The 27,352-nt window shown below is 37.6% G+C and overlaps 1 protein-coding gene across 2 annotated transcripts; it reads right to left on the bottom strand.

The window, feature by feature from the left end:
• Positions 1 to 1,448: 1,448 nt before the first annotated feature.
• LOC131356492 (calpain-1 catalytic subunit-like) lies at positions 1,449 to 25,651 on the bottom strand. 2 transcript variants are annotated; one of them, XM_058395552.1, is made up of 22 exons: positions 25,496 to 25,651; positions 20,172 to 20,596; positions 18,842 to 18,911; positions 17,652 to 17,770; positions 12,422 to 12,555; positions 10,938 to 11,106; positions 10,154 to 10,237; positions 9,572 to 9,657; positions 9,415 to 9,489; positions 9,038 to 9,198; positions 8,713 to 8,873; positions 8,604 to 8,615; positions 8,229 to 8,440; positions 7,375 to 7,414; positions 6,624 to 6,689; positions 5,805 to 5,862; positions 5,553 to 5,617; positions 4,595 to 4,663; positions 4,304 to 4,382; positions 3,964 to 4,080; positions 3,778 to 3,836; positions 1,449 to 3,142 (listed from the first exon to the last, which is right to left on the bottom strand). In XM_058395552.1, exons 2-22 carry the CDS (start codon positions 20,421 to 20,423, stop codon positions 3,116 to 3,118), a joined length of 2,115 nt encoding a protein of 704 aa, XP_058251535.1. In that variant the 5' UTR covers positions 20,424 to 20,596; positions 25,496 to 25,651; the 3' UTR covers positions 1,449 to 3,115. The 2 variants fall into 2 exon arrangements, with proteins under 2 accessions (XP_058251535.1, XP_058251536.1); XM_058395553.1 differs by lacking the exon at positions 25,496 to 25,651 and adding an exon at positions 21,985 to 22,149.
• Positions 25,652 to 27,352: the final 1,701 nt, after the last annotated feature.

Here is a 27,352-nt window from a genome sequence, read left to right as displayed (position 1 = left end):
CCCGATAGAACACCTTTGGGATGAATTAGAGCGGAGACTGAGAGCCAGGCCTTCTCGTCCAACATCAGTGTGTGACCTCACAAATGCACTTCTGGAAGAATGGTCAAAAATTCCCATAAACACACTCCTAAACCTTGTGGACAGCCTTCCCAGAAGAGTTGAAGCTGTTATAGCTGCAAAGGGTGGACCGACGTCATATTGAACCCTATGGATTAGGAATGGGATGTCACTTAAGTTCATATGCGAGTCAAGGCAGGTGAGCGAATACTTTTGGCAATATAGTGTAGCTGCGTCAACAATGGAGGAGGAGAACATGGTACACTCAGACTCAATGTCCCCAACCTCCCTCAGAATCTGGTCAAAACTCTTCTGGAGGTGGGAGTTGAAGACCCCTCTAACAGAGGGTTCAGCAAGACATTCCCAACAGATCCCCACAATATGTTTGGGTCTGCCAAGTCTGTCCAGCATCCTCCACCGTAAGCGGATCCAGCTCACCACCAGGTGGTGATCAGTTGACAGCTCAGCCCCCCTCTTCACCCGCATGTCCAAGATCAGATGACACGACCACAAGGTTGATCATCGACCTCCATCCTAGGGTGTCCTGCTACCATGTGTACTGATGGGCACCCTTATGCTTGTTCGTTATGGACAAACCATGGCCAGCACAGAAGTCCAATAACAGAATACCACTCGAGTTCAGATCGGGGGGGGGGGGGGGGGTCATGCCCAATCATGCCCCTCCAGCTAACACTGTCATTGCCCACATGGGTGTTGAAGACCCCAGTACAACTATGGAGTCCCCAGTCTGGGCACCTTCCAGCACCCCTCGCAGGGTTTCCAAGAAGGTTGGGTACACCACACTGCTGTTCGGCCCATAAGCCGAAACAACAGTGAGACACCTATCCCCGACCCAAAGGCACAGGGAAACCACCCTCTCGTTTACTGGGGAAAACTCGAACACATGGTGGCTGAGCTTGGGGGCTAGCGTGCACACCTCATATATCACAAAGCTGATGGTCTTCATGTCTTTGCTCTGTTTTCACTGTTTCCTTAAGTCTTTTTGCATCAGAGCCATTAAGAAGGTGCAGTCAATTTGTCCTGTGATATCTGGGTTTGTCAGCTTGATCTTAACTGAGGGTTGAGGCAATATACCATTCATCCACCTATCAGATTCAATTAATTCATCTGTACATCCATCCAGTTCTAATCTACCCATTCCCATCCATCTATTAAATCTATCCATCCTGATCCTTTCCAATCCAGTCATCCAATTCTCCCACCAATTCATCCATCCAATCCAATTATCCATCCACCCTAATACTTTAAATCCAAAGTATTTATCCATCTAATCCATACATCCATTCCAATCATTCATCCATGCATCCATTAATTGATCCATCCATCCATTACTCTAGTATTTCTATATTAACCAGAAACTGACACAAAAATTGTATTTTAAAAATATATTTACTGAACAGATACATTTTTGAATACATAAAACTCAGCAAGTGCCTTTTGACCACTGCACAGAACACAATACAGGCATGAACAGAACAGAATTAACAGCATGTCTTCATGGCTTTTTATAGAATAATGTATTTGGCAATGTAATATAAAATCATCTATTTATTTCCACATATCTGTCTCTGAATCAGCATTTAAACATGAAGTCATTTCATTTCACCCCTGCCATTTGTTTTGTATGAATATTCAAATCAGATTGATAGGAACTAGAACTGTCTGTAAAATTGCCTTTCATAACAAAAAGTACTGTTCCCTGCAGAAATCTCACCAAAGCTACTGTAGTAACGGGCAATTTCATCCTCCTGCATTCTAAGTGGAGATTTCTTTAGCAGATTTTAGGTATGAAATTGATTGCTGATTTGTAATTATTATTATTTTTTAATGTTCCTGGCCAGTAACAAAAACAAAACCTACCAGACATGCTAAAAAAATAAGAACCAAATGGCATCCAAATTCCCAGATCGCATAGTACCCAGGAAATCACAGTTCATGCAGGTTTTGGGTTACATTGCCTACAGTTCCATAAACATCTAAACATTTTTGTATTTATTTTTGTATTTAACAAATTAGTTACAATAACCAGACTGTGTTTCAAAAGCTTGCACGAACACACACCCACATACACACACAATAAAAGACAGACAAATTCCTGCTATCACTCTATATTAACCCTCTCTTTTCCCAATGCATTAGTTAACATAAACAACCAATAATGTCAGTTAGAATGGACCATAAATTGTTGTTGTTTTTTCAGCTGCTCCCTGTTCAGGAATACCAAATAAGGTATTATCAACACTTGCATTATCCAATATTTATACCATCAGTGAGGCCCTTCCTGATGCAGCCCTGTTTTTTATCTGGGCTCATGAAGGTGTTGTTTTCTTGGTCATGTTGGAATCACTTTTAATTACTGATAGTATAAATATTGATTAATGCAGTTGTTGATAATTTAGCTTATTTGGTTTATTTTTTTTTAAGTGTATATTAAATGTTATGTACTATGTTGTATTTATGATGTATTAATGCTGACTCTTTTGGTTCCTCTTTTTAAATAATGTCAATTACGGAATCTTTCCTCACACACAGTGAAACAGCCTGAACTGGAATTGACTGACAGATAAGACTGAAAAGATAGTGATCCCTATGGCACAGGAAGTGAAAACATTTGGTAACAAGGTAAGTTTCAGAATCCTTTCAGTTGGCAGGAAAAGTATGCTTGCTTTCAAATGGCTGGTCAGAGAGGCTGTAAACACTACACTGTCTGGCACTTTTTTTTTTTTATAAGGCAGAAACTAATGACTTTACATGTATGGTGTTCTCAGATTGTGGCTTACTGATCTGGCTTATGAGTAAATAACACACAGAACAGAGACTGGTTTCTTATATGACACAATAGAACATAAACCCTTTAACCACTCCTTAAATCAGTACACCTTTAAAAAGAGAAAGAGAAAGTCTGGACTAAAATACTGATTGCATACCATCACCTTGAGCAATAATAATAAAAAAATATGAAGAAGGCACTTCTGGACCAGATGGAGGGAGATATGGGTCTCAGTGCAAGAAGACAGGCATCCAGATGTCCGTCTGTTTAAGCAAACATTGTCAAAGATAGCCACTGAAAACGAGAAATAGGAAAATGGTTAGTCTTAAATAAATCAAACAGTATTATTGTACGTATTATAGCACAGCGCTGCTGAATTCTCGATCCGGATTTCTCAGAAGGTGTTTATTCATTTTTTCTTAGCTCTAAAATAGCAGTTAGTATTTGGACTTAGTATCTCATTTCTTTCTAATAAGCACTTTGAATTAATGGTTATTTTCATTTCAACAAATCATTTTCTGATTGTTATCATTACTTTCTGTGACAGTTTTTTTTTTGGTAACAGTCAGTTTTTCAGATTTGTCAATACAGGAAAATGTCGCAGAATAGACAGTATTTTTGCTTTCTGAAAAATGTATGCCGCTGCATTTTTGTCTCATTACCAACAAGATCAAGAAAAAACAGAGTTTGGTGAACTAATGACTGATTATAGCTGCTATAATGTAAGCCATAGCAGGAACTAATTGGTTTCAAGTTTGTTAGACAACACTCTAAATGAAGACAAAAGTATGATGTTGCTCTTAAATTAATATAAAAAATAATATGTTGACAAATAGCTGTGGTATGAGAGAAATAAAACACAGGGTGTGATGTATAGTAGGAAACTCATATTTTATTCTATCAGATAAGGAGAAAGTTGAGGCTCAAACCTGGTTAAAGTCTAGGGAGATGAATCCATCAGTGTCAGTGTCTAGCGTGTAAAAGGTTTCTGTGTAAACAAATGTCAGAATAAGAAAGTTACCCTGATGTTAGATTTTTGCAGTCATAGAGTATAATGTCATTGAATACAGAAGTTTAGGGATTAAATATAATGGAGTGTTATTTAAGAGACTCACTGAACATAGTCTCCAGGCGCACTAGACAGGTGACGAAGTTATCGAAGTCGACAGTCAGGTCTTTCTCTGTGTAGCGCAGAATAATCAGCTGGAATATATGATTGTTCAGTTTGAAGCCTGGTGAGAAAGGGAGAAACAATATTACAAATGTAAACCTGGACACACACAAACACACTATAATACACTGATCACAGAGAGGTGCAGATAGACCCTAAGTATTAGTTATTGAATGATTCAAGGTCCTGGAGCATGTGCTTCTCTCCCGAGGTTCATATTTCCTAGCCTCATCCCTGGATGGACAATTGTACAGGTAGATGACATAATAAATAAAAGGACTCACCTGCTGATTCAAGGGCCATACGCATCTCATATGAGCTCATTGTACCAGACTTGTCCACATCAAACTTCCTGAACACTTCCTAAACAAGGAGAAGAAATAAACCAATTCTAAGTTGTTTTATATTCCATCCAGAAGGAAAATGTCCTGACACAAAGTAAAGCATATGTCAGGTAGCAGGTTTAGTCGAATGATCTAGCTAGTGTAACGGACATGGTACTTGTTATAAAATTACTTAAAAATTTTCTCTTTTATAGAACTATTTAAGCAAGTAAAGACTTTAATCCAACTCACCAGATAGTTTTTGATTTTCTCCCACAGCACATGGAACTCTGTGAGTCCCAGCTTGCCGCTGCCATCTGTCTGAACATGTCTGTCACAGAGAATAACACGTGGAGAAAGAGACACAGACATGCTGTATGGACAGACTGATGAAACAAATGCTGAAATCAAAATACAGTATGGCTGGAGGAACGAGTCTGGCCAATCGGAATGCCCCATTAATTAAATCACGGTCGTGATTGGCTGCTGGCTGTGCGTGTCACTGTCCCGAGTGTTTCATTTTGTTCTGTGTATGCTGTGTAACTTCACCGCAGTAGAACACTGCACGTTGCCACAAATGACAGAAGAAGAGATACGCCCGGTTTTAGACAAAGAAAATGCAGCTGTTTTTCCATTTCTATGCTATAGAACTTTCTTTATTTAAAGTATAAATGAGGAAAGAAAATCAAGTCTTATTTTAAAAAGGTGTCTGACATTTTCATCACATAATTAAAAAACAATTTAATTTTCGTTTTTTTGTTTCTGTTTATAAAAAGAAACTTCAAATACCAAAAAGTACACAGACCCGTCTGTGTATCGCAGATTTTCATTTATCGCGGTTGGTTTTGGAACGTAACCCCTGCGATAAACAGGGGATTACTGTAGTAATAATAATAATAATAATAATAATAATAATAATAATAATAATAATAAGACGAAGAAGAAGAACAATAAATCATAGGCTTGAATGAACAAATAAAAATGTATATTTACATAGCAAGTAGAAAGGAAAGGAGGAAGGGAGGAAGGAAGGGAGGAAGGACAAACAAACAAAAGATAAAAAAGTGAAAGAAAGAAAGAAAGAAAGAAAGAAAGAAAGAAAGAAAGAAAGAAAGAAAGAAAGAAAGAAAGAAAGAAAGAAAGAAAGAAAGAAAGAAAGAAAGAAAGAAAGAAAGAAAGCTCTGTGTGTGAAGCCCTGAATTAAGGATACATCCATGAGGTTAATCATACTGCGACACGCCTCCTGGCTGAAGCCATCTGTCTTCAGGTCTTTATCTATAAGAAAGCAGGAGAGTTTACATTTACAAACACCACACAGTAACTCTCTTAGGATAAGATATTTATTACTTATAATGAACTGCTGAGAAATCTAATTCATTGGAGAGTCACCCAAACCACTGCTCAGCCAAATACAGCAAAATATAACACTGCAAATGAACCAAATTCTGTTGAGAAGACTCACGCTTGCTGATGATTCTGTTCATAATGGTCTGGAGCTCTATAACACTGATCTCCATGTCCTAAAAAACACATGTGAAATATTCTCACATATGAAATAGTTCAGGATGCTTTCAGAATTTTTAAAAAGTAACCTTCCCTTCCCCCACCCCCAAAATTGTAGCGCTATAGCTAATCTTGGAACTTGAGGATCTTTTACATCAATATGCTGGAAAAAGGAAAGACTTGTATAAAGTAAACTGTGCCTCTCTAAAACGAACTCCATTTAATTTGGAAAAAAAAGCATGTTAAATTAAGTTTGGCAAGTTTTCTAACATTAAATGGATATCTAGGATAAGTTTAAGTTTCCTTTGCATAGCTAACTTAATTGGCTAAAAGCTAACGGTTAATAATGTAAACATATAATACAAGTTTTCAAATGAAAACATTGCATTAACACAATTACAACCTTTACTTCATACTTCTGAAACCTTGAATATGTTTTAAAGCAGGAACTTTTTTCACTGGACAATTTTGACAAATATTTCTCACTACTTTGTCCACTCCTGCAAACCATATATTGTACTTATCTACTATTCACTTAACAGGGGCCCAAAAGCTGCCTATTAAAATGTATTTTATTGGTGAAAAGTTCAGGAACAGAAAGCTCCATTTCTTGAATAAACAGCCAAAACATTGACGTACACATTTAAATAATGTGCATAATCTCAGTATAGGTGTAGAAGATTCCTAACATAAATAGGGAATCCATGGAATAAAAAGCTGCAGAGTATTTGAGAATACCGCTTAAACCCTGCTTATCACACATCCTCTTGGTTCTTACCGGTCCTGCCAGCTGTCTGAAGAGACTCTTGAATCCGGCATCAATTTGACTCTCATCCAAATAATTCTGACAGAAAGAAGAATGATATAATACGAAACAGTAAAAGTTAGCAACAAAATCTTAACATTAACTTTCTTTATCACTGGTGAGATTCTTGACATCATATCTAAGGACACAAGCATGCAGGTTAAAGTAAAGCTGTATCCCAAATGATTAGTCACACACTTGCACTATGCGCTAGGTACTTTACGTCCAGTGTATGAATTTTAGAAGGGTTGCATCATCTCAAAAGTTTTTTGTACTAACCAGAAGTATAAATCTTTTCCTAGTCAATGGCAAATGACATCTAACGTGATACTGCTAGCATTAGCAGAATTTTTAAAACGTTAAAAAATAAATCACATAACATGGGCTAATTTTAAAAAAACATTCGTACGACCTCTTGCCAACACAATGTCATCTGCCATCTTAAAAATGTTTCTCATCCAGGACCAGCGCCTGGTAGCTCCGCCCCTCTTCTGCTAAGTAATCAAAGCTGTGAGGGTTGGGTGCAAAAGGTGTCCAACATTCCACACTTTTTGAATAAAAAAAAGTCCATCATCAAGGTAAATGAAGCACTCTTCTTCCTGTTAGCACTTGCAGTCTCAACACATCACTTTTTATTTCTTTTAGCTGTTAGTACTACAAATTGTGCAGTGTGCAATTTGGGACACAACTTAAGATTTGTGCATCTGGATGTTCCCCAACTCACCACTTGGGGAAGATCAGCTTTGATTTCGTCATCCATTTCCCTACAGCAGGAAGAAATACGTTTGTCTCAGTTTGTGCTCAATCACAATAACTATACACTGATCAGGTATAACATTATGAGCACTAAGAGGTGAAGTGAATAACACTGAATATCTCCTCATCATGGCACCTGTTAGTGGGTGGGATATATTAGGCATCAAGTGAACATTTTGTCCTCAAAGTTGATGTGTCAGAAGCAGAAAAAATGGGCAACCAAAAATGGTTCAGGAATGGTTTGATGAGCACAACAATAAGTTTGAGGTGTTGACTTGGTCTCGAAATTCCCCAGATCTCAATCCAAACGAGCATCTGTGGGATGTGCTGGACAAACAAGTCTGATCCATGGAGGCCCCACCTCTCAACTTACTGGACTTAAAGGATCTGTTGCTAACATCTTGGGGCCAGATAGCACAGCACACCTTCAGGAATCTAGTGGAGTCCATGCTACAATGGGTCAGGGCAGTTTTGGCAGCAAAAGGGGGATCAACACAACATTAGGCAGGTGATAATAATGTTATGCCTGATCGGTGTACACGGCATAAAAAAAAATATATTTATTGACCGACATAATTTAAGTTGCAATACAAGGACAACAAAAGCTGTCTCTGTGAACGAGTTTGGGGTTTTAATTTATATAATATTTATAACATAATCAGATGATTTACTAGACAGGACTTGTTTTCTAACCATGTAACCTACTAAATTATCTACATTAACAAGAGCTTACAGAGAAAAAAATTTCTACTGACTAAAAGCACACTTTATGACATGAATAGTATAACAGCATTATATATAATACTCTTCCTTATCACTTACTCTGAGTCAGCGGGTTTTTCAGAGAAGACACGCAACACGAAGTCACCTTCTTTCTGCGGCTCGAACGTAGATGGGACAACGATGTATTCTCCAGCAGGAAGGCGGAAGCGTGAACTGACCTCACGCAGGTTGATGAAGAGCTCTGAGCGAGCAGTGGAGCCATGTGTGAGGAAGAAATCTCGCTTCAGGTGAACTCCTGACTGACCTACAAACTGCCAGACGACACGTCAGTGAATTTAAGGTTGCTCAGCTTTTGGGTCTACATACCTGAGGCTCACCCAAACACATACATTTCCATGTGAAGTTATTTCATAGAGATTAGTTTAAACTTTTCATACAGAATTTCACACGCAACCTCAGGAGCCATCATCATACCTGACTGGGAACCTGTAAGGGAGGGACATGAGATAGTAAGAAAAAAAATGGAAGCAATATTAATCAGCAACATTTGATTTAGAGCTTGTAAATTGGTTTATAAACGCACCTCGTATATTGCAAAGCCGATGGTCTCCATGTCTTTGCCCTCTTTTCGCTGTTTCCTGCGGTCTTTCTGCATCAGAGCCACTAAGAAGGTGCAATCGCTATGTCCTGCTACATCCGGGTTTGTCAGCTTGACCTTAAACTGAGGGTTGAGCCAAAATGTAGCTGAGGATTGTGGGTAAATTGAAAGAGATGGATTAATGCTTGGACGAGAAACTTGTCAATGTTGACTTTATCTCATTGTGTAGCTCTCTCTCTCACTCGCACTCTCTCTCTCTCTCTCTCTCTCTCTCTCTCTCTCTCTCTCTCTCTCACACACACACACACACCTGGGAAGTTCCTGCAGCCTCCAGCCGTGCTGCCTCTCCTCCATTCACCCTGGTAGAGAGACGTGCTCCACTTCTTCACCTGACTAACATTCAAAGCATCTGCTGTCAGGTTACAGATCTCCAACCTGCTGAACTCCTGCAGGAAGTCCTGGAAAGACATCCTGAGAGAAACAGAGAGAGAGAGAGAGAGAGAGAGAGAGAGAGAGAGAGAGACAGAGATGGGAAGATAGAGATAGATAGATAGATAGATAGATAGATAGACAGACAGACAGACAGACAGATAGATAGACAGAAAACAGCAACAGAGAGAAGAAGAGAATGCACAAAATCAGAAATAAGTAATAAAGCAACACACACACACACACACACACACTTACCAGAACTCCCCATCTTCGCTGCGGTTCTGCAGTTTGCTCCTGCTGGACGCATCCACACTGTCCCACTCTCTAGCACTGAAACCAGCACAGCAGTATGAGCACCATTACATCATCAGCATTCTATCTTATGTTTTGCTTAAAGGTTTCTCCTTCTTACTTATCGCTCCAAGCTCCAGTCCACTCCACCTCTCCCCAGGGATTTCTGATGCGCACCAGCTTGGTGGGGGTTCCCCTGAAAACCACCTAACACACACCCATTCACAATTTGTTTGTGTGTATACAGTTGTATAGCAAAACAGGCATACAAGAAAGTCTTGAAAGAGTGCTTACATGTTGTGCACTGTACATCACACTTTCAGTGCAGATGAAATCATCATCTAATTCTAAAAACCAATATGGCTTAAATTGGTTGGATTTTCTCCAGATATGCATTTGAAGAAAAACAAAATGTAGACAAAGTAACAAACACAATATAAATAGACTACACAAAAGGATAAATGAGTATATAATTTTTTTCAGATGGTTTGATTTCAGAGAAAAGACCCAGTAGAGCATTACAGACTAAATATTTAAAAAAACAGCTGTCTCTGTACCTTTAAATTTTTTGTATAACGTTCGCACCACATTGTGAGACCTCGTGACATAATACATTGCTCAACCCGAACAGACTCATCATTAAGCTATTTATAGAAATTTCACTCCTCACTTCTATTGTCACGACCATTCGTCACTAACTCACCTCCTCCACTCCTGTTACAGAGTAGGCATGGCCTTTAACCAGTTTCTTAAAGGTGACAGCCTCCATGTCACGAGAACTGGTGATCTACAGGATACAAAACACAACAAAAATCAATGACTACTGGGTTCTGAGAGTCAGTGTATATAGGAAGCAAAAGGAATTATGGTCGAATACATTTTAAAGTAAAGTAGTACTTAGTAAAGTAGTATTGTACTTAATGAACTTTAGACTTATATGATTTTGGTCCCAAGCGAGAAGCAGGTAAATATTTTACTGGTACAGATCTATGCCTGCCTGTGCTGGAAATCAAATTTTCCTAAAGTTTATGCTATTTTTCCCTTATATGAATTGTAGTCAATCAGCTAAGACACGTTAGTTAAACATATATGTATATATACGGAAAATATATTTGCACTTCAGATCCTAAAACTGCAGAGCATGTCTGAATTAATAAATATGAATATTAAATGAATATTAAAAGTTAATTTTCAAATAACTATTTCATTGAAAATACTCCTTCTGAACTGTTTTTAACACATCTGTTGAGTTTCAACTGAGAAACAGCAGACAAGTCAAATCCAAACTGCATATTTCTAATCTAATCACCCTAGACTTAAGTTCTCTTATGAATTATTAAACATGTGTTTCAGCCATGTTTCTGACTGGAGGTTAAAGATAAACAATGAGAGCTGCAGAGTTTTGCTTCTCCAGGACCTATGCTGTCACCCCTGTTTATATTTTTAAAATAGACGGTGGAGTCTGTGTGTAAGTATGCAATGCTGACGTCTATGGAGCAGCCCAGCAGTGATCCTCTCTCCACAGCCCTCTTTATGATGTTGTAAAGATCAGCAGGAGGTTTATTCAGCTCGTACATCTCCGTCACACCACCCGTGAAGTCTTCAAAGCCTTCGGATGTACTGCCGCCTGACAGAGCCTCGTAGCAGCCATTCAGCCTGATGCACACATACAAACACGCCAAAATGGTAGCTTAGTCACTACTAGTACCAAATAATTATGAATGACAATTAAATAAAGAACAGTTTACTTTTAACAGCTCTTTTAACAATATGTCACAAAGCAGCTTTAAAGATCTGGCTGTAGATTTCGATCCCTACTGAGAAAGGCAGGATAAAAGAAAGGCACCTTGGATAGTGAGACAAATCATTGCTGTGTGTGGGTATATTATTAATAAAATCCTGAGAAGACAGTGGTGCTGATTACATCAGCGGTTCTTAGACCGTACAAGTCTACAGTATACGGTTCAATTCGACTGCATTTGTATATTACTTTTAACAAAGGACATTGTCTCAAACCAGCTTTACACAAATATGTAAATTAAGAATAAAAATGTAAAATCTATACATTTATCAATTAATCCCTAATGAGCAAGTTAGAGGTGATGGTGGTGAGTAAAAACTCCCTGAGACTATATGAATAATCATATAAAAAATAAATAAAAAATAAATCACTTTCCTTCTATAACTATGTACTATATGGTCAAAACGTGCAGTTATGTAAACAGGAAATTCATTCCAGTTTTAACCTGAGGTCTGTCTTATTGAAGTCTATCAGCTGGTCTGGACTTGAATGCGAAAGTGTTCATGGCAGTTGCAGTCCTAGGTGATACTATCCACAGTAATCTTATACAGGAAAAATTATTGAAACAAGGCTGTTTCAGGTGATTTTGGAGAACTGTACATCTTTCAGATCTGCTTTATTAATTCACTGCAAAGTAGCGATAACAACGTAAACGTAACGATAAAATATATAAAAATGTGATCAAATAAATGCCATGGGCTTTAAGTACCAACTTAGATAGATTTAAGATATTGCTGATTAGATCCAAATGTCTGGGCCTGTTTTAAAGTTTTGCCTTCTGCTCACACCAAATGCAGTATTTTCAATTACAAAGCATGCATAGTCAAACTTGATGTAAATTAAAATAAAACTGAATTTAGCTGAATAAGAGAGAATATCAGAGGTCAGATGTGTTCTAAAGAAACACTGTGAATCTGAACCTTGGATGCACAAGCCAACGTAGAAAAAACGGACATTTATATTCAACCTCACTCTTCTGTAATTATTATGTCTAACTGCTCCCACATGCAGGAGAGTAAAAACTTCATGTCCCACTAAATCCCACTGAACAATGATCTCAACTTACTTGCCAGGAAATGTTCCTCATCTCAACCTGAAAATCTGCACATGTCCACACATTCAGCCAGACTGTATGTCTAAAAAATGTTTTTTTGTGTGTGTGTGTCTTACTTGGCATAGGCCTTTTCCACTAGGGCGCTCCAGAACTCGCCGCCTTCCGCTGAGTGCACGAACAGCAGTTTCTTGTCTTTAACCGGCAGCCTGTCATCAATCACCACATCAACCCACTCACCAAACTGCCAGAACTACAAAGAGAGAAAGGGAGACAGAGACAGGGAGACACAGAGAGAGGTTATCTCAAATATAGAGGCTACAACCACCAGGTGGCAGAATGTCATTTGTAGACTTGTAGACTGTACAAGAATACACACACACACACACACCACTTGCACAGACAACCTCTCACTCACACCCAAACATCCACACTCACATACTACTTCATACACCATGTGCACAAGACTACATCTTATTTTAGAATGCAGACGGTACATGTACATACAAGAATACATACAAACACACTCAGACACACACACGGCTTCATATACCACATGCACATTTTTGCTCGCCCTGAGACATTGATGCGATCTCACAGTCAGAAAGCAAAGCAGGAGTCACACATAAGTCACACTGATCTAATAATGAAATCCCACGATTGTGTTATCTCTAAGCAGTTGTATTGATCTCTTTCAGCAGGACATCTGTGTAGAGTTACACTGAGTCTCTGGAAAGCTTCATTCTGACCCTCAATCCATGCTGTACTGTTCCTACTCATACCATGTCATTAAATCCTTTCTGCTCCAGTGCATGTTGCTTTGTAAGCTTAGTCTCTGATGCAACATTGTGAGTTTGGGTATATACCAATAAATAAATAAATAACTAAATAAATACAATTCCTTGGTTGTCATGTGTGTTTTTCATACTATAATATGCTATTTCCCCCGCAACAGTGTTTATACTCGTCGTACTCTTGGCCTAGTACAGTAGCAGGATGTGTTTACTGATAAAGACTTTAAAGCACAAGTCCCTCTGGATAAGAACGACTGCCAAATGCTTTAAAAGGAAACGATTAAAGACAACAACCTATCAAAGAAATATTAAGATGGCAACTCATCAAATGTGTATGCAAGCTTGGCAATTTATAATCTTTTGATCTATCATTTGATATGACACACACATACACTCACACAGCTATTTCATACAGCACTATTTTGTAAAAATATGTTCTGTTCTGTGTACACTACTGTAATGTATTATGTTTTGTACTGTTTGCACAAGTTTGCATACATACAGTATGTGAAACTGTGTTCATATTTACTTAGTGCTTAGCTCTGTGTTGTTTAATGTATTTCTGTGTTTTATGTAGCACCAGTGTCCTGGAGGAACATTGCTTCATATCACTGTGTACTGCACCAGCTATATATCTTTGAAATGACCATAAAAGCTTCTTGACTCTTGATTCTTCTCGCATGTTAACTTGAAAAGCAAAAGAGCATGGATGGAAAGCAGCATAAAGGCAGATGAGGTGATGAGAGAATATATTTGTTGAAAACTCCTCAGTCTTTGTCATTATTTTCTGCACCAGAAAATAACTGATTTTCTGAGTCCAACCGTAGTGCTACATACACCATAATCCATGACAAAACTCTTCATGTGTGATGTGTATGAGCAGGTGTGATTTTACAGTGTGAAGACGCCAGAGTGAATATAAGCTCTTCCACACTATACATATCCTGAAGTGTTAAGAGATTAAAACTTTTTATTCATTAATGAGTGACATATATTAGTTCTTAAATGTTTACTGTATAATTACATTTAATGAAGAGGAATGTCCTACATAACCTGTTTGGTCCTGTTATCACTTACATTACAGTATATGCCACCTACAATAAGTTCCCTCGCCTGCTTCCTTTTTTTTCTTTAACTCTCTTGAGGTTAATAACACAAAAGAAAAATGCCACGTGTCCTGTTACAGACAAATTATGAAGTATAAACAGTCCTGAAGTTATGATCTGCCCTGAAGTTACAGCTTTGCCTCTGACACTTCAAATGAATGGAATCCCATATATTTCTTTGTTAAAAACATCAGAGCACCTTCTACGTTCTGACCAAAACAGACCAGAGTATTGAGTAGTGCTGTGGTTTAAGGCAAAAATATCTGATCATGATAACTGAATGCATGTTATTAATAAGCAACAACAACAACAACAAACATCACAATATTAAACATTTAATTCCTCATCTCCTCAACTTGCGGTTTCAACTTTTCAACTTTTGGTAAATATACACTTTGAACAGCTTAATGTCCTTGTTCTGTGGTTATAAATGAGTACATAGCAGTACTTACACAGTAACACTGGCCATATAACGCTTGTTTTGAGAAGCTAATCAGCTTTTTTTTTTTTTTTGGTTGTCAAACAACCAAAGGTTGGGAAATGACATTGTTACAACTTGCAAATTAATAGGCACCACAAATGCAGTATTAGATTTCTGCAAAACAGAAGTGCTTTGTTTATAAAGCAGGTTTTCCTACTTTTATTAACATCTACAAAAAGTTATGTATTACTGACAACAAAAGAACAAAAATATTCTCCAACATCCCAACCTACTACTTGTCAAGATCAACTAATATGTGAGATTGAACAAAGCTGGGACAATCATCCTTGTCCGAAAGCAGCACCGGGTTTATGAAATACAAGATTATGTGTGTGTGTGTGCGTGTATGTTAGGTGTCACACCCAGTATGAACTAACAGTACACTGGGAGGAGTGACTGAGCAGATACTAACGCTGTAAGCAGCTTGGTAGCAGCCTGGATTAGGGATTAGGAACAGTGTGCTGTTTTGTTCTGTGTGTTCTCCCTTCATACACTAGGAGATCGCAATATTTTCAGTCAGTTACTAACCATTACACCACAGCGCTGCAGAATTCTTAAATCTGATTAGTCAGAAGAAGTGTTAAATTTTCTACAAAAGCAGCTTTGGAAATAGTTACAGCTGCAAGGTTTATATTAGTGTGCTCGATCTAATATATTATCATTTCTATAGTAACTACTTACACACAGACGCTACATATTAACCAGTTAAATACACATTGTATTTGTTTAATTGTTAATATAGTGAAGTTTTCTGTGAGGAAATGGTTCTTTTACATTTTTGGAAAGAGTCTCCAGTGTCTGTGTTTTGTAACAAAGACAGAACCAAAACCTGCTGCTAGTTTTATTTAATTTCAAAAGAGTAATCAAGAAAGCCGAGTGAGAGACTAGCTGTTTGGCTTTAAAGGAAGTGATAAAGAAAGAAAGGGATGAAGATTTGTTCATATCAGAGGAACAAAACGCTGGGACATGCGGATGTGGGAAAATAATTATCTGTATAACAGTAAGTTCGCTTCACATCAGGCTGCACAGAGACTGCAGCTAAATGTTTCCAGATTTTGCTTAATTTTCTTATAACTGGAAATTATATCCTGTGAAGCCATTCACAAGAATACCTAAATTCTGTGAAATTCTAGTGTTTAAATGGAATAATGTGAACTGTGTTTGCAAATTTACCCCTTTACCAAAAAGAGTCATCCAAAAATTTCCAGTACATGGTTACTGACGATGCTGTACTGTTTTGTGTAACCAACACGCTATACTGTTTTGTATTTTGTACCAAATGCCCATGCTTTCCCTATTCTCTAGTTTTCCAGGAATCTTTCGGCATGACAAATAACACTATGTCTAAACAAGCAGAACTCGTGTACGGTGACAACCTGAGACCTGAGTAAACAAAAAAAAAAAAGAGAAAGAAAGCTTGAGTGTCTCAGAACATAGGCCACATGTTAACATTAGTGTATCTACTGTAAGGCTGGTAAACTTTCTGTCATGCTCTCTCTCCGTCCCTGAATGATCAAAGTGGCTGAAATATGTGACTGCTTACAGAGAGTGAATTCCAGTAGACCTGCTTAGAAAAACACTCCATTCTCTAACTCTTGTACTAATGCTTTTATGCTCACACTAAATACACAAACTAATACACAAACTGAAATACCAGCTTTTTCTTATTCCCAGTCTGTGAGAAACACCCTGGAGGAGGAAACACCCATTTTACAGCGACTTACACACCTGATCTGAACTGTACACATAGTAACTGCCACCCACACACACACACACACACACACACAATAGTGATCCATAGAAGACTCCACCCTCTTGTACATGCAGCTGTGTGTCACTGTGCTTTCTGTTTGAGTTTGCATGCAGTAAAACCCCCTGGCATGAAAAGAGATAAGTGAACCATAAAGAGAAGTAGGAGTGAATACAAAGAGGGTGAATAGACCCATATTTAACACATTTAAATGTTACATTTAACACAATTAACACACATGCACACACCCTGCTCAGTCCAGCATGGACACAGGGTATGTGTATGCATTGTGTGTGCTAAATATACTGAGTGAAGCCTATATACTTCTTCATAATGCTAAATAACTTTAATTCCATTCATTGTGATTATCCTCACATCAGCTTGTGTGTTAAACCTGCTCTTCTCTCCAAAATCTAAACAATATCTCCTTTAATCAGAAACATCTGTCCAAAAACTTTCCAGAGCAGAACCTTGATCAGTAAGCTACAGCTACAGCTGCCAACCCGATCCCTTTAACACTCTTACTATACCTAATGAATTCCATTCTATTCTAATTTCAATTTCTAAACCCAATTCTCCTGCATTCTGTCTGTCCTATCCATTCTACTTCCTGCAATTCTATCACAACCATTTCCCTTTCATTTTATTTCATTTATAATCCATTTGCTCTTTATTCCATACCAATAAGTTATATTCTATTACATTTTCATTCTATTGAATACCCTTTCTTTAAGAATTCTTTAAGATTCTTTAAGAATCTGCTTTATTTTCATATCGTTTCATCCATTCTATTTTCTATTCTATTCCATTCCTTTCTACCCATTTTATATAATTCCAGTTTTCTGTTCAATTCCATTCTCAACTTCATTCCATTTTACTAAATTCTGCTGTATTCAACTCCACTCTTTTTCTACTCTGTTCCATTTTATCCTCTTCCATCCCACCTATTCATATTTCTGCCACTCACTCCATTCCATGCCACATTTTTATTCAAATCCATTTCTTCTGTTTCTATCCATTCCACTTATTTTCACTTTATGTTTTTATATATTATCTTCCCTCATCAAATATATTCAATATTATCCCATATTCTATTTTATCCCAATCTTTTCTAATTATTATATTCCATTACTCTATTTAATCCATTTTACCCCACACCACTGGCTTTAACATCTTGGAGGTAAAGCTTAGTCTGCATATGTGTGTGTGTGTGTATACCTGGAAGTGAAAGATCCCAGCGTAGCCCTCGCTAAAGCTCTGTCCATGTGGAACCACACGGTGCAGCAGGTTATCATTAAGGGTAAGAGAGGCGATAGCAGCCAGCAGCCAACAATCACCTGAAACACACACATACACAATTATTTATTTAGTGATGGTTATATTGAAGAGAGTGTACTGTTAAGGTTTTGGATTTCTACTCCAACACACCTAATTTTTGAATCTGCTCTATCAGTAAAGTTGGTTAACAAAGTATTCGAATTCTGAAGTATTCTAATTATGGCCATGTGCACTGTTTAACAAGATCTGTCATGCATTTCTTATGCTGTTTCAGACTAACATGAGCCAAAAGACCATTTCTAAAAGCAACACACTGACTCATGTTTAATTTCCAGATAAAGACAAAGCAACTTTATGTTTTGATTTTTGCCAAAATAGGACGTCCTGTGAAAATTTATCAAAAGATATTCAGCACCAAAATACAACAGAACTTACACCGAGATTTACCAAAGCACTTATATAGCACACAATAACTCAAGACAGAGAGGCGGTGATTTGGTTTGCAGTTAATAAATGCCAGGGTTATAAACAAGCTGAAGCAGGTCTCCAGATGCAGAAACATTAATTACACCCAACCTCTTCGGTGATAAATGTTTTGCAGATGCAGGCGTTTTAGTGCAACTCCACAACCTAATAAAAGGTGACTGTAAACAAAAGGCAGCCTTCTTTTCAAGCTTGACAAATTAAAGGTAAATAAGGTTGCTAGGATATGCTGTAGGAGGCATTTTTTAATTTTTTATGGCATGATACGTGTCCACTTGTCCTCTAAGACTAAAGTGTCACTGCAAATCAATACAAAGTTCAGGGCATAAGGAGTAGCATGAGGATGAGTATGAGGGAAGTCAAATGTTGCCTACACAAATATCAGCTCGGATCCCCACTGAACACCTATGGAGGATGATAGAACAATATGTTTGATAACTCCCTTCACCACTATCAATAAAACACCAAATGAAGGAATTACTTATGAAAAAATTCATTATTGCTTCATACTGATTATATTAAAGCTGCTCTGGAGGCTTGTGCTAGCCCAAAAACCTTTTAAGGATTACTTTATGTCAGTTTTCTTTTGTCACTCGACTGGATGTACATTATTCTTTCTGGCTGATCTGTCAGCACTGTGAACTCACCCAGTGCTCCCTGACAGATATCTGTACGAGTGGCTCCATCCATGATGAACTGGGGGCGAGAGCAGAACTCCTGCAAACACACACACACACACACACACACACACACAGACACAGACACAGAATTCTGTATGTTAACAAAACACAGAATGAAACTCATTGGCCACATTGTTGAGCAACAACAACCTCCTCCATACACCACTACTAAGAGTCAAAGAATCAATTCGTTTCTGTTTTGAGGAGTGGCTTAAGTAAACTTTCACCTCACCAACTACATTTACGATTTCCTTAAAGGTTTGGAAGCTTGTGTAGAAGGAAGCATGAGCCAGCCTTTCCTAACACACCCCTTACACATTTCCTTGGAAATGTGCTACATAATCAAAACTTGGTCAGAATGGCTCGCATTTGTCCAGTTCTTTGTCCTGCTGCAGCCTTTTTGCTGTCAGTCAACAAGCAATCTCGCTAAATCACTACCATACCAGCACCCATGCCTTTTGTTTCCCAAAAATCACTTAGAGCTTGGCACAGACCAAAAAACACATACTGCCTTTTTTCTGACCCACACACATCCATAACAGCAAAGAACCTCTGTATTCTAACACAGAGGCAGCTCTAAGACACTTGAGTGCCAAAGAAACAAGGATTTCAGGTGTTGAAGAACTTATTAAAAAACTTAATGAATTATGGTGCATTTCCACCAGAGAAGCCCAGACAATTTCTAGTTCCAGCAAATTTTTAACTGCCTGCTCCAATTTAAGTATTTATTCATGTAAACCAGGGCCTACTCAGATGATGCTAACGTTTTCCAAACCCGTGCATTAAAGAATTTTTACACTCTCTGTACATGATTTGGAGATACTATGTTTATCCAACAAGAATACTTTTGTTTTTACACTGTTGGTGAGTTAATATCATATTCATGCAACAAAACAGAACAGAACACGACTCCAGTCTCAACCACCTCCATGTTTGATGTTTGGAAACTTCACCTTAAAGCTTGAGAACCAGTTAGCTCCTTAAATAGTTCTGTAACCTTGGTGGAAATATGTCTAATATATATAAAGTACTCAAGACAGTCAAAGATGGCATCTTGTTTTAAAAAAAATATGTAGCAAACAAAGAAATTAAATCCCTTGACAGAGGTGAACAAATCACAAGTTTAAGTGGAAGCTCCAATGAGAAAGAAATGTACCATAAATGGCATAAAATAGTCATTCTGGCTATATGATATGGGGCTGTACTCTCACAATGCATATAAAAAATTATTATTAGAATTTGACTAGCATAACTTTCATTTGATTTGTTTAACCAGAGAGAGGATATACTTGCTTACCGGTGGCCTCATCCAGCGTACACCTTGTGTTTTGGAGGAACGGGGCCCGAGCTCATTAAAGCCCAGTGAGGAGGTGCAGGCAGGAAAGTAGGAATCCTCAAACAAGGTCCTGCTCTGGAGGCATTGTGCCCTCAGCATCTCGTAGTCCTGCCCCAAAAACTTGACAGCGTTATGGTTCTGGCCCAAGCCTTCATTTCGGTCCCACTGACTGCGCAGCTTAGCCGCCATTCCCGTAGCGTACATGGGCTCCATGACTGCTGCAGATTTGAGTTATCCAAAAAATGGAGATGACAACACAGGAGATGGTGCAGGGTTAAGCCAATGAGGATCCGGATGGCCCTGTGACTGTTTTAGGGAGTGAAGAGTGAAGGAAAAGCTGGAAGCTGGTTCATGTGTTGAAAAAGTGAAGGCTGGTCCCAAAACTCCTAAAACAGACAAGCAGAGATAAGACTAAATTTTTACTGAAGATAAGACTTGAAATGTCACTTCAGTGTCAGGAAAGAGGTCGGAAGTCAAATATATACAGCACGAATAGACACTACAGATCTGTAAAAGCACATATTTTCTTATACACATGACGCAAGTCACCATCACCATGCAAAACAGCCAGACAAGATTGTTACTGTTCCTCAAATTTCTGCAAATTCTTTTTGAAACTGTGGGAAAGATGTATTTTACTCAGTAGCTAGAGGGAAACACAATGCCTTGCTGTAGTCATTTACATTCATTTTTTGAAAGACATATTTTTCCAAAACAAGCCCAAGACAGTACAATACAGTCTGAGAGAAAAACAGCTGCTTGGGTGCCAGTGACATTCAGCAGATTTTTCTGGTATATTATTATTATTACTATTATTATTATTATTACTGTTAATCAATAATTGCATAAATAGGTTTAGGTTTTAACTAAATAGGTTTAGTATTAATAGTTGGCTTGCAGAAGTATTCGACTTCACTTTTTCCACATGTTGGAAGCGAAATGCACAAATCTATGTAAAATAGGCCAAAATTGTAAATAAATATTTACAGTCAAATAATGTAATCATAAGACTACATAAATATTCACTCTTACTGCTGTGTTAATGCTGAATTAGTTCTGGTTTAACCAGTTCCTACCCGTTCACATGACAAGTTGAACTGAGTTCATTTTCGGCAATTAACTATCTAATGATCACATGATCTAAATATAAAGACAGCTGTTCTTGGAACGCCCCAGAGTGTGTCAGAGAACATGCCTAAACAAACAGCACCATCATAAAAAACAAGGAGTTATCAAAACAAATCCAGGACAAATCAAGTCCTGGAAAAGTATCAGTTTGGTTATTGTAATATCTCGAGATCATTGAATAACCATCAGATCATCATTGTGTCCTGAACTGCAACACATCCTAGATAAAGCCAGTCAGTCACTGGTTAAAAAAAACAACTTGGACAAAAAAAAAAAACAACAACCAAGAAGTCAAGAGTAAATAAGAACTTAATGCTACCACCAGCATGCTTCACTGAAAAAATTCCCTGTTGACTTTCAGGAACTATTTTTAGTTAACAGGTATGGTAGATATGTATGCAAGCTCCAATAACATAAACATCAATCCAGGATCTTTGGTAGGAATTGTTTTCACTATTTAAATAATTTATTTAATTCACAATTTACTAAATAACTTTTTTTCAAAGTAGCAACACCTTGGATATGGAAACAGTAATGAACAAAAACAAGACTTGTAGAGCTCTAATAGATTCACAATTTGTCCACCTTTATACAACACTATAATGCCTAACAGCTCTTAAACATCATCTAGTTTTCTGAAATTTACCTTGACTTGTATAAGGACCATCCAGTCTGTTTCAGTCAACAACACTTTTTGCAGTTTCACTACAGCTGGTCTCAACTTGTACACGTTGTGTCTAAAATCCTACACAAACTAGAGTTCTTCAACACTGTGGTAAGTGTATGAATCAATGTGCTTGTTTCTGTGTTCTGGGCCAACAGTTGTATTTGACCAGCGTCTCTACATGGGAGCTGAAGGAGGGACTCAACAGTCTTAAAAAATGCTTTTAAAAATTCAAGCCAAGCCTGTTCTAGGATCCTGTGTTTTTTTTCTTTTTTTGCTCATTTGCCTCCTCCTTGACCCACTTAGTATAGCCAAGACCTGAAATACGGTCTGATTAGTCACTCTTCAAACTGCTGTGCTGAGCTGGGACTCCTCACACACAATGCCAAACAGCTAAAGCAGCTGGGAGGGTGTGGTTTTCTCACATGGAAACAGTGCAGTGAATAGCTGCCATGTGTGTGTGTGTGTGTGTGTATAGTTGGAGTATATTGCAACGAGAATTTGCACAATGAATTTGCATTAGGATCATATCGCCACCAATAACCTGAGATCTCTTATCCCATGAACATAATTCATCCATGTTTGTACTCTTTAGTATTTCCTTTCCTGCTCGCTCTCTCTCTCTGCTCATCTTGCAATTTTTTTTCTGTTACTCTGCTTCTTATTGGTTGGAGACAAACAGCAGGTTTGACCACAAGCCACAACTTCTCATTACACCAATCTCTCTCATGCAATGCTCTAAACACAACACATTATAGTGCTCTAATCTAGTGACTGGAATTCTGAGTCAGATCATTTGACTCAGCTCACAAATAAGACATGACTATTGGTCTTTTATCTACTGATTATTTGTAATTGTAATTTCTAAGTCTTGTAATCTTTAATTTCTATTACATGCCATTTTATACCAGGCAAAAAAAAAAAAGAGAAAATGGAAATTTAAACAATCAGCTCATATATGCAAGTAGGCTGTTAACATTGATCTGACAAGATCTGACTTGTTCACCTCACTATTTTACACTATAATCTCAGTTAAGCCTTGATATTTTCAGTCAGAAAACAGATGCAATCATCCTCCCAGTTCAGAATCTATGCATTAAGTACAATATTAGGCAGGGTTTTTTTTTTATATTCTACACCACACAATGAGGATTTGTAATGACAAAAATATGATAGCAAGTTCAGGCATATTGCACAACTTCTGGTATATATTTATACACATGCACAAACACACACACACACACATTCAGACACTACACACAAACTCTGTTATATATACACACACACCAGGAGAACAGTACAGGATTTCATACAAAAGCTGAAAATGCAAGAAATGTGTAGCGGGTTAAATGATTCAGTCATCTACTTAAAAGAGCCCTGTCCAAAGGCCTGCAGGGTGTGAGGCCTGATAATAGCTTGTTTATGATGTATCCAAGCAGGTGTGTCTTTAGTTTACAATCTGCTTAAAGAGTGATACATCGTTAGATGTGATAAACAATGCAACTTTAGATGTTGACTAATTATAAAATAGATGGACCATAGTACAGGACCTCATGTCTTGACTTGCTTAAGTGCTTTAAGTTTATAACAACTGGTGTTCCAAAATTACCACCCACACTACACATATTCATGTGTATGCACACACATACACACACACAAACAGATTCGCCTGCACATTCATTGCGTTAATTAGATCATATCATATAATCCTGATTCCAGGTATGTGGGTAAATTTTACTTGTGGGTGTGGACTCTATGCAGCTGACCCTTCAGGCAAAATTACTGCAGTAGGCTTGTATGCACTTGTATTTTAAAGAAGAAAAGATGAAACTTTTACCACTTCCCATTCTAACATTAAAAAAATCCAGGAAATCACACACGACTCACATGAATCTCTGCTATTCAGTACAACACTGTCTAGACAAACACTGTCTCTTTTGATCCTCTAAAAATCAGATTATTTATTTGAGAGATTTTTTTTTCTGAATTAGCACCAATCCCAGGTCTTAGCTTAGATTATGAACAATTATATACATTCCTTCAACCTTTTTAGGATCAGGAGTCCCAGGAACACTGGCATCATAAACACACCTAATCACACATAGGAGAAGTTATTTCGGAAGGGGGAGGAAGACTTAATAATTTTCCAGATTATTTCTCTCTCTGGTTTAAAGACAAACAGACCTATGCATTTATTTTCCATCTCATGTCCCAGGGGTCTCATCTTTTCAGCACTTACGGCTCTAATCAATAGTGTTAACGTGTAGTGCCAGTACAAAACAAAACATAGCAACCTGAAAACTGTCTTAAAATTATTTAGTAAATAAATTTACTAAAAAAAAGTTTACTTTATAAAGTTTAAGCATTACACTATAACTGTTACCACAACTCAGTATTGTTAAAAACTGTCTACCTGGACTGTGAGCAGCAGCTGATCAGTTTTGGGAATTCAGCCAATACTGAGAGGTGGAGCAAACATTGTAACACATACACACACACATATACATACAGAGAAGCCCAAAACATTTATACACACAACAGTTGTTATCTATGCCCTTTACTAAACTTGAACTGAATTATGCCAGCAATGTGTAGTATTATGTTTCCTCTAAAGATGTCAGTAGTTGGACCATTGTTGATGCTATCATGTGCAGAGCAATCCCTGCAGACACTCTAGTCAATGTTGATCACACAGCATAAACTGCTCTTCACAGCAAAGCTGAGCAGCCATCTGTGTGCCAAAAGCACCAACACACACTACTGACGAAAGCCTGCACTTCCTGTTGAGGTAGTGAGACATAAACACATGCAAAAAGTGGTCACAAAAATCACTAAATCATTCTCTAAGATCATATTGTGACACCAAAACACATAATTTAAGGGTGATGGTGTCTTTACTGCAACACAGGCATGGCTGGAGGTTCTTGTTTACAGTGCAGTTAGGCATGTGTAGTAGAGATAAGAAATGTAAGTGTTTATTTTAGGGCATGTGTCAAGCTGAACGTTACCCACTTCCGCATTAATATCCCATGATAAACCCAAGAAGGCACTGTTCATCAAACTTAATGTAGATGCAAACCATCTCCTGCAAACCATCTCAGCTGAAACATCTTATTATCCTGACTATAAGGACGGATTGCCAAAACATTAACAAACTGTCCTGGCATCACATGAAAAAAGTGGTAGCTCATTGTTTAAGGAGATGGACTGTTGATCAGAAGGATGTGAAGTCAAATCAAGCCGCCACTACTGGGCCCTTCAGAATGGCCCTTAACCCCTAACTGCTTAGTAGTAAAGAAAATTATATAAATGTATGTCGATCTGGATAAGAGCGTCTTAAAAGTAAAAAGTAACTCCTCAGGCTACATAGTTGCATAATAAAGGCAACATGTACAACGTTACTAACTTTAAGTCAGCACTAGAGGGAAAAAAAAAACTCGGCAAGCAATCCAGTAAGTTTTTTAAAAGCAGACATCCAAACAAAACAACTTACCCAAGCCTCTCTGTTGCACTTTTCGGAACAAAAGTGTTAGTAAAGAGTTTTATGTTTTATGGCCATCCGGATTCTGAGAGATTTCCACACCGCCAGTGTTAAGCCCTGCTGTCAGAACCGCCCTAACTCTGTGCGCATGCGCAATCAAATCAGCATGCCCTGGAGCTTTAACTCAAAAGTGTCACCTACTACCTTACTAAACAGTATACATATACGTACTTCAGTATAGAAACACAGTATTGTTTCTGCAGTATTAATGAAGCTGTGTAAACTTTTTTTTTACTGAGGTGTAAAGTATTTTTTGGTTTTATATGAATCTATTTAGCGTTAAAGAAACATTGTATGTGTTTTTCTTCTACTTCCTTTGCTGGCTTTGTTCAGAGGAGGGTTCTGTGGTCAGCAAACCACGCTGTTTACTAGCAGGCGTGCCTTCTAGCAGCTGGAGAAACTTCATCGCGTGTATATGCGAGGTTTTACGGTTTTCCACTAGATGCTTGGCGGTGGGAAAGATTTCTGCCGTCTGTATTATGTAAAATGTAGACAACAGAAAAAGTTATATGCACACTTTTTAAAATTACGTAACATCTTCTTTTTTTAATCTTGTATAGAATTTTCCTTTGCCGCGAAGTTCATTTTATGTAAATACAATATACAAAACAATAAATATATCAGATGAATATTTTCAAATCACTGGATCAAATAAAGGATTTATTAATGCCACATGCTGTATTTTTCTGTTATTTAATGTGAAGTCAATTTACTGTGACGATTAAAAAAATGCAAGAATTAAGTAAAAGAAAATAAAGCACGTGCTTTGGTCTTGCAGCCTTGACGGTTACCGTAAAACCCCATGTATGTTCGCATTGAAGTTTTACCGTGGTCGTCAAAAGACCTGGTTCTTTAATTACCCCCTTTAAATCAAACTATATGCGATTTGAAAAAAAGTAAAGTAGCATAAAACTAAAACTGGTAGTAAGGTATAAACGAAACCTCCCCGCGAATCGGCATATTTGAACAGACTTTCTCAGAAAACTGAGTCAGTTATCTGAATACTTACTCAACAGCGACACCTTCCGACTATACAAATGAATTACACACAGCGAGGCAACGTTCTGTATATTCAATCTTCAGAACCTGAGGATCTGAAGATTATCCCGGACACACACACACACGCACACACACATACCCCAGTTATCCTTCAAATTGCTAATTTGCTGGGAAGTTAGCACTTCAAATCAATTAAAATGAGCTGAATAAGAAATGTAATGTAAGATAAGAAGAAATGCACACTGAAAACAGTGTTTTAAAATGGTATATTATTTATTTAAATGTAAAAAAGAAAGAAAGAAAGAAAGAAAGAAAGAAAGAAAGAAAGAAAGAAAGAAAGAAAGAAAGAAAGAAAAGCCAAGGGATTCTTACTATAATATAGGAGCCTTTTGAAAAGACCTGGTCTGCTTTATAGTTAAGCTACTGATACTGGTTTTGGAAATGTTTTTGCACATTGCAAAAAAATATATATATATATTTGAACATTGTTAAAATACCAAATATTTGCATTATACATTTGATACAAGATAATTAAAAAAAAAGCAGCTGAGGGTTAAGAGTTTTGCTCAAGGTGCAATTTAAAATCACAACATTCTGGTCAATACAAAAACCGTTGCACTGAATCATCACTTTCCAACACATTTTAAGTGATTTTTTTTCTACAGATTCTATTCAAAATCTATAGATTATTGACTATTAACAGAAATGTATAAAGGGAAATTCATTGAGGAGGCCTGGGTGTGTTTTCTTTCCAGCACACCCTAAAAAAGTCCAGATACCTGCTATAAAATGCTAATTCGATAATGGATA

Source organism: Hemibagrus wyckioides, linkage group LG07 (assembly GCF_019097595.1).
Source record: "Hemibagrus wyckioides isolate EC202008001 linkage group LG07, SWU_Hwy_1.0, whole genome shotgun sequence".
In the NCBI taxonomy this organism is placed as follows: Eukaryota; Metazoa; Chordata; class Actinopteri; order Siluriformes; family Bagridae; genus Hemibagrus; species Hemibagrus wyckioides.
This window is presented reverse-complemented; position numbering and strand designations above follow the sequence as displayed.

Bases quoted from the DNA above. Each gene is read 5' to 3' on its own strand.
- LOC131356492 (XM_058395552.1), bottom strand. From the start codon at position 20,423: ATGGAGCCCATGTACGCTACGGGAATGGCGGCTAAGCTGCGCAGTCAG. The intron at 9,199-9,414 runs GTAAGTGTGTGT...TGTTTCTCTCAG, and splicing joins AGCGAAGATGGGGAGTTCTG to GATGTCTTTCCAGGACTTCC. The intron at 3,837-3,963 runs GTGAGTCTCTTA...TTGTTTACACAG, and splicing joins GCGCCTGGAGACTATGTTCA to AAACCTTTTACACGCTAGAC.